General features: G+C 42.2%; 1 protein-coding gene across 1 annotated transcript; it reads right to left on the bottom strand.

The window, feature by feature from the left end:
• Positions 1-770: 770 nt before the first annotated feature.
• On the bottom strand, positions 771-13,143 carry LOC139720570 (enkurin domain-containing protein 1-like). Its single transcript, XM_071631918.1, has 7 exons — positions 13,068-13,143; positions 6,880-7,191; positions 5,698-5,870; positions 4,609-4,731; positions 2,312-2,475; positions 1,461-1,597; positions 771-931 (listed from the first exon to the last, which is right to left on the bottom strand). The coding sequence occupies exons 2-7, from the start codon at positions 7,088-7,090 to the stop codon at positions 771-773; spliced, it is 969 nt and encodes a 322-aa protein (XP_071488019.1). The 5' UTR covers positions 7,091-7,191; positions 13,068-13,143.
• Positions 13,144-13,221: the final 78 nt, after the last annotated feature.

Below are 13,221 nucleotides of genomic sequence, written 5' to 3'. Positions count from 1 at the left end.
AATTACATGCACATTGCCACTTGGAGTTATAAATTGCAGCTGCCATTGAACACTAAAATGCCTTCACACATTATACAAACACATTGCAATTGTCACAAGCCAAATATCCCCTTCTTAACCCCCCCCCCCAAGCATTTCAAGCTCTTCATTTTCTTAATCAGTTTTGGCCATAAAAAGCTTGACAACAGAACTCAACAAATCCCACCTAGCTCACTGCAACACAGAAAAATCACCCGACTTCAATACCAATGGCTTTGTTTTCTCCAAACAAATTTTGAAGCTGGATTTTTTTAATCTGGAAAGTATTAAGCTGACACAGAGTGACCTACGTGTTTGTACATTTTGTGCATATAGGCTTTCTGTTATCTTTTTCCCACTTACTGACTTCCTTCCACACAAGCAAATAGGCTACCAGCATGTACTGATAGGAAACACATATACCACTTTATATATAATTCATGGGATCAGACTTTGTCTGTCGACTTCCACAACGACCACGATGAAGAGTCCACCTACTTTCTAATATGATGTCATCCCTCTATCCTCAGTGAATCCATAGCCACTTCGCAGTCACAATACTCGACTGCCCAGAGTACGTCATCTCTTCATAGTCACATTACACAATGCAAGGCATAATGTAACCACACGAGATGCAAGGCGAATATTCGTCAAGACACAGTTAATCTGAAGGCACCGTCCTGCGATGCACTTGTCACGAGAGGACTCTCGTTCTGAGGTAAATCGTCCCGCTTAGCGCCTCCTCTCGCTCGCTAGCTGTCCACCTTCACGAAGACTTTCCGCCGCGAGAAAATCTTGATGGCCTCTTCCACCTCCGCCAGCTTGTTTTCGATCTCCGCTTTCCTGTTCTTCGCTCGCAGGGTCTCGCACGAAAGGGGGAATTTCAAAAGATCACTCTGGAATTCCTTCTCCTCTGTTGACAGACACAAACATATAGAGAGAATCATATATAACAAATTTAATAGGTCTCATAAAGAACTAGATAGCGACTGATGCCTCCGCCATAATGCATGATTCTCCCAATAGGTGTATAGTACATGTCTTCACAATGCGTGATAACAGTTTCACATAACTAGCAAAATATTGATATGACCGGTTTGTCAGAAATGTCTTGAATGTTCACTTTATCAGGTTGGCAAGTCTCTTCACATGAAGTATGCACGATTTTACCAGCATGTGAGTTTTGTGAGCTATCCACCCTGCTGCCCAATCTGAAGACAACCAAATTGCAACCAAAAAACAAAAAACAAAACACATTGTGTCATGTCACAGGAGAAGAAAGAAGTTTAATGATAACTGATATTAACCCGTTGAAGACAAGTAACAAGTATACTCTGGCAGATGTCTACAGGAAATGTGTGCTGTAGCAAAATCAGCCCATCCTCAATGGGTTAACAATGTTATAATGCTCTCATGCTGGCATACAGCGTGTACTGACTCACTCTCTTTGAGGATCTGCAGCGTCTTCAGCCTCTCCTCTTCAGGCATCATCCTGTGACCCGGAGGCATCTCAGGATCCGGCATGTTTCGTATCCTCTCCTCCTCCTCGTGCTGCCACTGTTTCTGCCGGCTCTGGAGACTTTTGTTTGTTTTTTAATGAAGGATGGAAAAGACATTGGACTTTAAATGGTGATCTTGAAATCATCATCATCAAATCACTCACTTAACAAACAACTTGACAATACTTGGCATGCTCTTCACCAATACAAGACAGCTCAAAAACTGGACTCATGTTAACCCCTCATAAAATATTACTTACACAGCGTGTTTAAATTGCTCCATCATTTTTTTTTTCAACTCAGATGATCACAGGTCAAGCAGGTATCTGATTTTAGGACTGATAATGCTAGACGTAAGGATTTGACAAACTTGTGTTTTTTAACTTCTTGAGGGGAAATAATCAGCAACAGTAAAAGTTCTACATTACTATGGGGGGGGGGGAGATGATAAAAATATGAAAAGAAATACCGCACAAAAACTTCTGTTAAGGATGATTCTGACAATGTGTTTTATTTACAAACTCCTTCTAAGCGTCACACACATGTTCATGAATTCCCATATATTATATAAAACAAAGTTAACTGGGTGGCTTGTGGAATGTTTGTTTCTTTTTTGATACCACAATAGAGGCATGATCCTTGAACTGATCCCATCCTTCAATTACTGGTACCTATGATTTATATCAGAGAAACAGGCAAAGCAATAAGGACAAACAAAGCTCAAGACAAAACATCCCCAGATGCTGATCATCCCCTCCCCCTTCCCTCCAGAGTAAAACTATGAGAGGACCCACTATTTTGGTGTTGCCCCTCTCTTGTGCCTCTCCAGACTGTCCTGCTGCCTCCTCTGGGCCGACTCCTGGGCCACAACTGATGGTGGCCGCTGCTGCTTTGACTTCTTGGCTAGCTTGGCATTGTGTGCGATGAAGTTGGGCTTGCCCTCGATGCACAGACTCACCTGAATGCAAATAATGTTATGTGTCACATGGGCTCATAGTAAATGAATGATTCACACATATGAGGCCAAGCTATTGTGCCAAGCTATTGTGCCATCAATTATGCACAAGTCCTACTTCTCTTGTTACACACAAAAACTTACACACGCACCACACACATAAACAATATGATTTATTTTCTTATCAGCTTTAAAAATTTCAACAAAGCTTGTTTCACATTTCTTATCCGACACACACAAACAAAATTATGACATGCTGGTCTTGTTGCATCAATTGTTGAGTCATTTTGCCTCTTGTTTGTACTTCATCAAGATTAATGACATAAGAACACCCTACATCACTTTATATTCCGTATAAGCATTGCACAATTTCTTGTTACAGTTACACATACCGGTATGTCAAATTAACCTTACTGTTGTCATGTAACAATGTCATTATTCACTATAGTATACTTAAAGGGGAAGTCCGGACGATTATCAGCCGTTTCGTGTGTAAAGAACAATATTTCATGAACCTATTACCCTTTTCCCGACGAGAAAAGACCATCAGATACATTTACTATGATTTTTTTTTTAAATAAGGTAATTCTTCATGTTCGAATCCGTCGCGAGCTGCCCTTCGTACTATCTGTCCCAGGATGCATTGCGCGTGACGTATCGGGCGCAGTTTCCTCAGCTGAGAGCACCGCAAGCGAAGCCCAGCTACGCATCGATCTCCCATTGCACTGCTGACTGCGGGCGGTATCTGCATGCCTGCATAGGTGTGCCTTGTCGGCGCTACTGCAGGAGACCGTACACCGATTTAGGAGTGCTGTTGCCAAACGCTGAATTCCTTTATTCAAATAATCTTCGTTATATATCTATATAAAATCTTCAAAGATTAATGTAAAATAGTTGCAATGCTATAACATTTTCGTTTAAATTGAAATATGTATGTATTATAATACTGCCGTACTTATTAGTGTCCACCCCATCACTTACAATGCATTAGCTGTTGTCGGGCTGTGCAGGCATACATTTACGTCTGCCGCTGCCAAGTGCTATCACAATCCGCGATCGTTTTTTTGACTTCTGAGTGTGAACAATCTGAAATCAGTCTGTCAATGTCAGAATTATTGCCTCTTTTGTTGTCCGAGACTGTTGAAAAGTGTGTCTGACGGTGATAAAATACGACAGTATACATGTAACTTGAACCGAGGAAGAAACGCCAGCGCCAGCTTGGTACCGCCGCCGCGCCGCGCCGGTAACTACGACCAGCAGCCCAATACACACAGCGTAATCGGGCTGCGTGTTGTAGCATTCAGGATCATGTAAAGGTAGTATCGTGGATAGATATCAATTTAAAATCGAAATATTTCTTCAATTTGAAGACTTACTAGTAAAGTTGATGTATTGACAACACCCTAACACTTGACACATCGGCATTTTTTTAATGAAGCAATAGATCATGCCGCGTGCATCCGCTGTGTGGTCAGAGACTGTTGAGCGGTACGCTACTACCGCTTGCTTGGCCCGTATCACCGTTGCTCAAGCAGGGCTCCCCCGAGCCAGCTGATGCTCCAAGCAAAAAGCAATGTGAGGATGAAACGTCACGCTGTCACGTGATCTTTCTCGCCGGCGTACAGAAATCGAACGGTTACGATTCAAAATTAGTGATGCTAAAAAATCGATTGTGGCGAGTTGGGAGGGTCTTTTTCAATGAAACTTAGTCATTATGGTCCTTTATTTATGTAGATTTTGGTTAATTTTTTTCAAAATCGTCCGGACTTCTCCTTTAAGCCTGTGCTTCTCTACCCTTTTTAATGCGAGGCCCACTTTGGCTCTTACAAACCTTTTGAGGTCCAGTTAGACTGAATACAAATCATTTTAATCTTATTATTAGCCGACATCAGAGCCCACCTGAGAGAGCTTCATGGCCCACTGGTTGAGAAGCACTGCTTTATACAATGTAAAAGCAAATTGTATCCATATTGGGTTTGTGGAAACACAAGTTTGCAAAACATGGAATGTCAGAGAGAGAGAGAGAGAGAGAGGGAGTAATCATTCGGTAACAATTTACCTTGAATAAGAGTGATTGACAAAAAGTGTTCAGATTGTGAATTTCACACATGTATGGGGAATGTGTGCTATCCATACCTCGGATGATGCACTGCTAGGGCGGGGCGCTGGGCTAGGCGATCTCCCCCTGGGCACCCCACCTGTTCGACTGTGTGATCTCAGGAAGTTTGCTGAAGATGGCCTCACTGGGGGTGGAGAGTTCTAGGGTGGATTTCATGGGGAAACAATTAGAAGAATTGTGAGACCTATTAGATTAGATAATATTACAAACTGGTGTTAGAAAAATACTTTGGCATGCAAAAACATAAAGAGGAGTAAATACAATCGCTGTGTGCAAAGTTCAACCACAAGTTTATGCCAATATAAACCAAGAAACAAACTAAAAGTTAATAGCTAAACAAATGTATATTTGATATTTTCTTCAAAGGGCTTAACATAATGTCATTACTTGGCTGACAATAGTACAAGAAAAGTTAGAAATTGCTATACTTCTTGCTACTCACCAAAAGTGAATTCACATATTTCGAGAAAATATGGCCATAAAAATGAGAAGTATGTCAGGTGGCGATCTGGCATATATTTTAAATCAGCCACTTTCATAGCATACTCAACAATGATCTTCTCTCATAGTCTCATATTCCTGTGGGTGCCGTACATGAAACAACAGCAGATCCAAAGAAATACTCAGTTATTTCAACTGTAGATTGGATGTATAAACAGGTATCTAAATTTTCGTATAAGCCCTAATTATTGATACTAAAATATTCCCTTTGCCAATGGGGAGAGACACCTTCAGGTAGGAATACTGCATTAAATTTTAATCTACAGACAAGAATATAAAAGTGAACACTATTCTGTTTAAAGACGGGGAAGCATGGGGATTTATGGGTGGCCTGATTCATATGCTGCCTGCCAGGGTACATCGGTAATGCCAAATTCCAGTCAAGATTCTTTGCCTGTGTATGTACTTGGGCAGGTGTCAATGATACAGCCATAATTTGTTTGGGGGATTCTCACACTTTTATACATCCCAGCTGGGCTAGCCGTCCTACTCCATGGCATCTCCACGCTGCCAGATCTCTAAGTAGTGCTACGTAAAAGATACTCGGACCTACATAGCAGGATATTGACCTTGAGGCCTTTAGTATGGATCTGATGATGCCTCACCTTCAGCTTCTCTGTGACCTTGGACGGTACCTCCTTGTACTTTTGAGACTGGGGTAGGACCTTCATGGGCTTGCTCCTCTCAGCAGTCTCCTCCTGCTGCTTCTTCCTGCTCTGCGCCTGAATCTGCCGCATCCGCCTCACATTGTCCCTGCCAAAATCCTTGGGCTGGGGCTCTTTGCAATCATCCAGGGGTGGGGAAGAATAGAAAATAGATATAGATACAATTGTAAGTAAATGCGTGACGAAATAAGTAATGTATCATAATTATTTGATGATAATATTGATAGCAAGAATTGTTTTCATCATAATTATCAACATTATCATGATTGTTAACATTATCCCTATTATGATTACTATCATTAATAACATCATTATTATCATATCATCACTAATATTAATTTAATCTTAATCAGTCATTAAGACATAAAAGATAACATCACAAAAACTGCCTCAAACTCAGTCTTCACCTGTATGAAAAGTATGATGTGACATTTAAAATTTTAAGCAAACACGATACTTGGTACTATTGCAATCGTATGCTGTACACTGCAGCGTAAAACCAAAGATTTTGCATGCATGAATATTTCCATGAACTTGGTGAGAAGTCACGATTTGCAAAAGTAAAATGCACACAAAAGTGTTTTTGAATGCCAGTGGCAATTTGCGGAAGTTTCAGTTTCATGCTGCGAGAAAGGCTTTAGGCTCCAATTCGCAAAAGTTTTATGCCGTGAATCTTCCTGGTTTTACAATATTCTGTTCTTTAATTTTCTTGAGTGCACAGCCCTGATATGCACATATTAAATCTTCTTTATCATGGCTACTACCAAAACACTGAATAACTGAAGTTTATGTCAATGTAGGGCAATTTGTCAATCAGTTGCAATAAAGCAAATCAAGACAAGAATCATTAATTTGAATACAGCAAACTATGTGTTTATGTGCTATGTAAGCATTGTTTGAGTCTTTGTTTTAGTCCATGGACTGAAGTCAAACCATGGATTTTATTTACAGCTGTACCATGTACACAACCATTGTGGAGTCTGGCCAATAAATCTTTGACACAAGTATAAACTCCAATGTGCTCTACTACCCTTCTATAAATACTTGTTGGTACTAGAATATCACAGAGAAAATGAACAGACAAAAATTGAGGCTTAAAAAAAAGAAAGGTTGTTAACATACTTTGTCGTGATGGTGGCCTGTAGACATTTTCCCCTGTTACAAGTAGCAGTCCAACACTGCCCTTTGCCTTGGTGGCAATCTCCTCAGCCTCGGGCTTGACTCGCGGACGAGGAGCACTCGACTCCGCTGACCAGCTTGCTCTTCGCTCATGCCCACCCCGACGACTAGATCCATACCCTGGGTCCGTAGGGATCGGGTTTGAAAGCATCATCTTTAAAGGGTAATACTACTGGTGTACTTTGTAGGGCGATCAAGGGATGCTATGCTAGCACAGACGATTGCTGCACTACTCACTTGCGGTCATGGTGAATTCTGTAAATGAACAAATGGAGCCAGAGTTGAACAACATTAGATACTGATTAATGTCACAGGTCTGAAACATGTCTGCATGGCTGTGCTCTCTTGACATTCCCTACTGATAGCTAGAACTGTGCTGAGTTTGCAATTCTGAGAAACCAAGAGTTGATCAAAGAGAGAAATTGCAGTGTAAGCTGTACATGTACTGTATGCTCTTCTTGTCAGATTCGACTGCAAATATCAATTTGCAAATTAATTTCAACATATTTGTACCAACGCTCCTAAAACCAGCAGTCAAACAGAAAAATACAGTTAGATCCTGTCTATAATATTTTAAAAGATGAATAAATGAAGAGCGTAATCATAATACTGAAGTTGCCATAATCTGTATTGACAGATGTGCTGACATAGACTTCATAGATCATGACAAAGATAATATATTACTGTATGTTCTTAGAAATTGTAAACCATTTATTTGATCCTCTATGTAATTTAACTACAAATGACAATCTAATCTTTAACTACGATACTACCAACTCTATCCAGCAGTATTAAATCAGATTTCACTTCATGAGTTTTTCACCAGAACTGATTTTCTTTTTTTTTTTAATCTCTCTCTCTCTCTCCAGGCATTTGATCCAGGCATTTGCATGCATGGTGGTGGAGGGTCTGTTTTTAGTTATCAAGGGACAGTTAGTACGCAGTGTATGCCACTTGAGGGAAACATAACACGGCAAATAACCTACACAAAAACAAGGCTCAAATGATGTTTATGAACATGGTTTGAAACGCGATTCTCGGGATGCCACATTTAATTTAATGGTGATTCAAGTATTGTCACTGTGGAGCAGCCGTATGCCATTCAACCTGGGAAGTAGAGCTAGAGGTCAACTGAGGCCATAGGCGCCGGAAGTGGGGGGGCAGGGGGGGCGGCCGCCCCCCCAATCCAAAAAGTGGGGGGGCAAAACGCATTTTTGCCCCCCCAAAAAGCCCCCCCCCCCCCAAAAAAAAAAATAATAATAATAATAATGATAATAAAAATCAATGAATAAACAAAGAAAATAAAATAAATATGTATATATATGAATAAAAGGGAAAAAATATGGCTACAAACGGCAGCTTTTGGAGTGTTAAATGTCAAAATTTTCAAGCTCGCTCGCATCCAGCAGTTGAGCCCTGTGCTCCTCCCTCTTAATTTCTAAAGCGAAAAACATAGCTACGACGGCAGTTGTTGGACTGTAGAATGTCAAAATTTTCAAGCTCGCTCGCTTCGCTCGCTCGCATTGAATCGTTATGCCATTCTCCTAATGTTGCTGACAGTAATTGCCAGTAGTTGCGCCCGATGCCCCCACCCCTTAATTTCCAAAGCGAAAGATAAATATAGCTACAAACAGGAGTTTGGGGACTGTAAAATGTCAAAATTTTCAAGCTCGCTCGCTTCGCTGGCTCGCATTGAATCGTTATGCCACTCTCCTAATGTTGCTGCCAGTAATTGCCAGCAGTTGCGTCCGATGCCCCCCCCCCCCTTAATTTCCAAAGCGAAAGATATAGCTACAAACGGGAGTTTGGGGACTGTAAAATGTCAAAATTCTCAAGCTCGCTCGCTTTTGCTCGCTCGTATTGAATCGTTATGCCATTCTCCTAATGTTGCTGCCAATAATTGCCAGCAGTTGAGCCCTGTGCTCCTCCCTCTTAATTTCTAAAGCGAAAAACATAGCTACGACGGCAGTTGTTGGACTGTAGAATGTCAAAATTTTCAAGCTCGCTCGCTTCGCTCGCTCGCATTGAATCGTTATGCCATTCTCCTAATGTTGCTGACAGTAATTGCCAGTAGTTGCGCCCGATGCCCCCACCCCTTAATTTCCAAAGCGAAAGATAAATATAGCTACAAACGGGAGTTTGGGGACTGTAAAATGTCAAAATTTTCAAGCTCGCTCGCTTCGCTCGCATTGAACCGTTATGCCATTCTCCTAATGTTGCTGACAGTAATTGCCAGTAGTTGCGCCCGATGCCCCCCCCCCCTTAATTTCCAAAGCGAAAGATATAGCTACAAACGGGAGTTTGGGGACTGTAAAATGTCAAAATTTTCAAGCTCGCTCGCTTCGCTGGCTCGCATTGAATCGTTATGCCACTCTCCTAATGTTGCTGCCAGTAATTGCCAGTAGTTGCGCCCGATGCGCCGCCCCATTAATTTCCAAAGTGAAAGATAAAGCTACAAACCCCAGTTTTGGGACTGTAGAATGTCAAAATTTTCAAGCGTGCTCGCTTCGCTCGCTCGCATTGAATCGTTATGCCATTCTCCTAATGTTGCTGCCAATAATTGCCAGCAGTTGCGCCCGATGCGCCCCCATTCATTTCAAAGCGAAATATGTAGCTACCGTAATTAAAACTCCAGTTTTGGAACTGTAGAATATCAAAATTTTCAAGCTCGCTCGCTTCGCTCGCTCGCATTTTATTGTTATGCCATTCACCTTATGTTCCTGACAGTATATAATTTGTCGATCGTTTCACACCGTCATTCCATAATCCATGTAAGGAAAACTTACAATGTTCCTCAATGACTGCGTTGTTGAATGTATCACGTTCCGTAATGTATTGTAGTCCCATTATTGCTCATGCACACACGCACAAGCATACAGACCGTCAAAATTACTTTATGGTTCCCCCCATGTTTCGACCCACCGTTCGCCACTTTACACACACACACACACACACACACACATATATATATATATATATATATATATATATATATATATATATATATATATATATAATATAGACGTGTGTGCGTGTGTGTGTGTGTGTGTGTGTGTGTATATGTATATTGTGTAACATATGCATGGTCTAATCTTGAGCCCCCTCCAATGTTTGCCCCCCCAATCCAAAACTGCTTCCGGCGCGCCTGACTGAGGCATGCGCTTTTTGTAACTGACGGGGTGTACAGTATGCTGGAAGTTGACCTTGGCAGCTCAGAGAAATGGGCTATCCTGGGTTTTAGGGGGCTAAATTATTTCAGGCTTCTAACTTCAGCACAGCCCCTAACCTAACCCTAAAAGGCTAAACTCTAACCCTAATAATCCCTACAGCCGCCTGAATTAATCATATTACCTTGATACATATCACTTAATTGTTTGGAGTTTTTTTTTCAATTTTAGCGGCAGTAGGTCTAAATTCCATATCTTTCATGTCTTTGGCTGTGCTGAAGATAAAAGCCTAATACAACATAATTTAGCCCCCCCCAAAAAAAAAACAAGGATTGCTGGAGAAATGCGTTTCAAAATAGCATTGTGTTTATTATCTCTCACAGCACAGAAAGGTAACCCCGGGGCGCTACTTCCTACACAACACTTCGCGTTCGGGCTGGTTGCAGCTAGCAGAAAGGCAATCAATATCAAATGAGTTTCAAATCGCCCTTTGGCTTTGGGGCTTTGAATGGTGTCTCAAATCAGCATTTCTAATCTTCTAGGCTGTAGCCAGTGTAGAGTTTTATGTAGGCAGTCATGCACTTTATGGTGATTGCAATATATATTGTGGTGCTTTGTTTCGAAACTAATAAAAAAACTAAGGTTAGTAAAATAATAGTAGAAGACCCCTAGAAAAAGTGTGTTTAAGAACATGGTTGCATTTTATCTATCACCCCAAAATGCCTTTTTTAAAATACAAACGTAGCATAAACAATTAGGATCGTGAATACCGCGACATGATGAATCATTCATGATTCTCATTTCTGCCTCACGTCAAGTCAAAATTTTTTAGGTCAGTCTGTCAGTTAGATCTGAGATAGAGCCTATCTCAGTCCGGGAAACCCGCTCATGAGGACCGCTCCCGCGTACGAGGACTGCCCCGCCTCATGAGGACCGCCCCCATGCCTCATGAGGCCCGGGGGGGGGGAACGCCTCATGAGACCCCCTATTCACTTCTATTCATCTCACATCTGACGTATAAATTGTCGCAACTTTGCACGGTGATTTTTTGTTACACACACATGTCCACTATCCATGATGAAAAGAAGAAAAAATCCTATCTGGGTTTTTTTTTTTAAAATCGAAAAATCGAGTTTTAAAACTCGATTTTTGAAAAAAAAAACAGATCATAGGATTTTTTCTTCTTTTCATCATGGATAGTGGACATGTGTGTGTAACAAAAAATCACCGTGCAAAGTTGCGACAATTTATGCACTTGTCAATGTAATGACGCACCCCACGACCCCCGGACATGGGTGCGTCATGGTCATTTTTTGACTGACCACACGGGGTTTTTGACGGACACCACAGTCACTTTTTTGACGGACAAAACGCTGCAAGTGACGAACACCACAGTCACTTTTTTGACGGACAACACGTTGAAAGTGACGCACACCTCGGTCACTTTTTTGACGGACATCCCGGGTACATTTGACGCACCCCCGTAAATACTGAAACGATTTTTGTATACGTTTTATTCACGCAATTTCATTTTCTTTTGGTTCGTAAACATAATTTGTAAAAGTTTCGGCAAGTTTCCCTTACCATGTAAGCACCGTATTGTCATTCACCGTACATCACGCTGCTGCTACGATATTCCGTACAGTAGTATGTATTCTGTGCATGCAATCCATACATGACAATCACATATGTGCAGATGCGCTGTGTGTGCGCGGCCATTGCTAGTGCGGTGGATGCATACTGCTGCAGCGCAGGTACACACCACGCCACGGCATTCCCGCGAATAACTACATACAGCCTAGTCGCTGTGTACGTAGAGATTCGCACAGCTAACAGCGTCGCGCGTCTGGTCGGGCTATCCCGCGAGCAGAAAATGGCATGCTGCAGGCAGTTTCTTCTGCTGCCGCTTCTTTTACTGTCAAGAATTCGCCTTTGTCACCACAGATTTCATGGGTTTGTTGGAGGGAAAATGTAAGGAGAAAAGGTGGCTTTTAAATTATGTGCTTGCCAGATTCTGGCAAGCATTTTTCCCTCTTATTCCAAAACACTTCCCGAATTTGATTTTCACTTGCCGCGGGACACCGCTCACTGTAATTTCACTAGCGGTACGTGTATCCGGCACTGGTAGCGTGCAAAAATGCGTGCAGTTTTCCATAGCCAAGTGACGTACCAGGACGCACCCCTTGGTTTAAAATAATGCGTGTAATTTTCCATAGCCAAGTGACGTACCATGACGCACCCCTCGGTCAAAAATTTGACGACAATGACGCAAAGACTGGTAAAATGACGAACACCTGGGTCACAAATTTGACGGACCAAACGAGGAAATGACGCACCCATGTCCGGGGGTAGTGGGGTGAGTCATTACATTGACAAGTGCATTATACGTCAGATGTGAGATGAATAGAAGTGAATAGGGGGCCCCATGAGGCGTTCCCCCGCCCCCCCCCCCCCCCCTTCCCGGCCTCATGAGGCATGGGGGCGGTCCTCATGAGGCGTGGGGGCGGTCCTCATGAGGCGGGGCAGTCCTCGTACGCGGGAGCGGTCCTCATGAGCGGGTTTCCCGGACTGATCTACCTAACGTTAAAGTAAAACTAAAAAGTAAAATATGAAAAACGCACCCATGACCCTACGCGTACAGGTGCCTGCTGCACAATTTATTGTTCACTCCTATGTAAATAATGACCGATTAGTAACCGTGCGTTCAATGTCGCGATAACGATGTAATTGTAAACTAAAATAGGTATGCACCGCCACTATACTGCCACTGGCACTGCGTAGCTCGCGATCTGGGCCGCCGATGCCACAGGGGGATAATTTCACACTGTTTCGCACGTTTATTTTACCTGCGGTAACTGACACACAGCCGGCAGGGGCCGGGATAACTCGGCTAGTTTTAAGCAAAGAGCCTTCATTCAGCATGAGTAAAAAAGACCAGGATTAGAAACATACAGTGATACTTACGCATTGTTAGTTAGTATATAGCTTTTGTATACCAACAAAATGTGATTTGCAAGCACAGAAGAGTCTTCGTCCTTTCCAAACAATAATTGAAAGCTGCATTGCTTTACGTCAGTAATCAACCAATCAGCAGTCCGGACGAGGTGACCTTAGGTCA

Source organism: Diadema antillarum, unplaced genomic scaffold (genome assembly GCF_040938485.1).
Source record: "Diadema antillarum isolate AM-2024a unplaced genomic scaffold, OU_Dant_1.0 scf00000129, whole genome shotgun sequence".
Classification (NCBI taxonomy): domain Eukaryota; kingdom Metazoa; phylum Echinodermata; class Echinoidea; order Diadematoida; family Diadematidae; genus Diadema; species Diadema antillarum.
This window is presented reverse-complemented; position numbering and strand designations above follow the sequence as displayed.

Coding starts and splice junctions, on each gene's coding strand:
- LOC139720570 (XM_071631918.1), bottom strand. CDS start 7,090: ATGATGCTTTCAAACCCGATCCCTACGGACCCAGGGTATGGATCTAGT. Junction 5,871..6,879: donor CAGGCCACCATCACGACAAA/GTATGTTAACAA, acceptor ATGATTGCAAAG/AGCCCCAGCCCAAGGATTTT. Junction 4,732..5,697: donor AGGTCACAGAGAAGCTGAAG/GTGAGGCATCAT, acceptor AATCCACCCTAG/AACTCTCCACCCCCAGTGAG.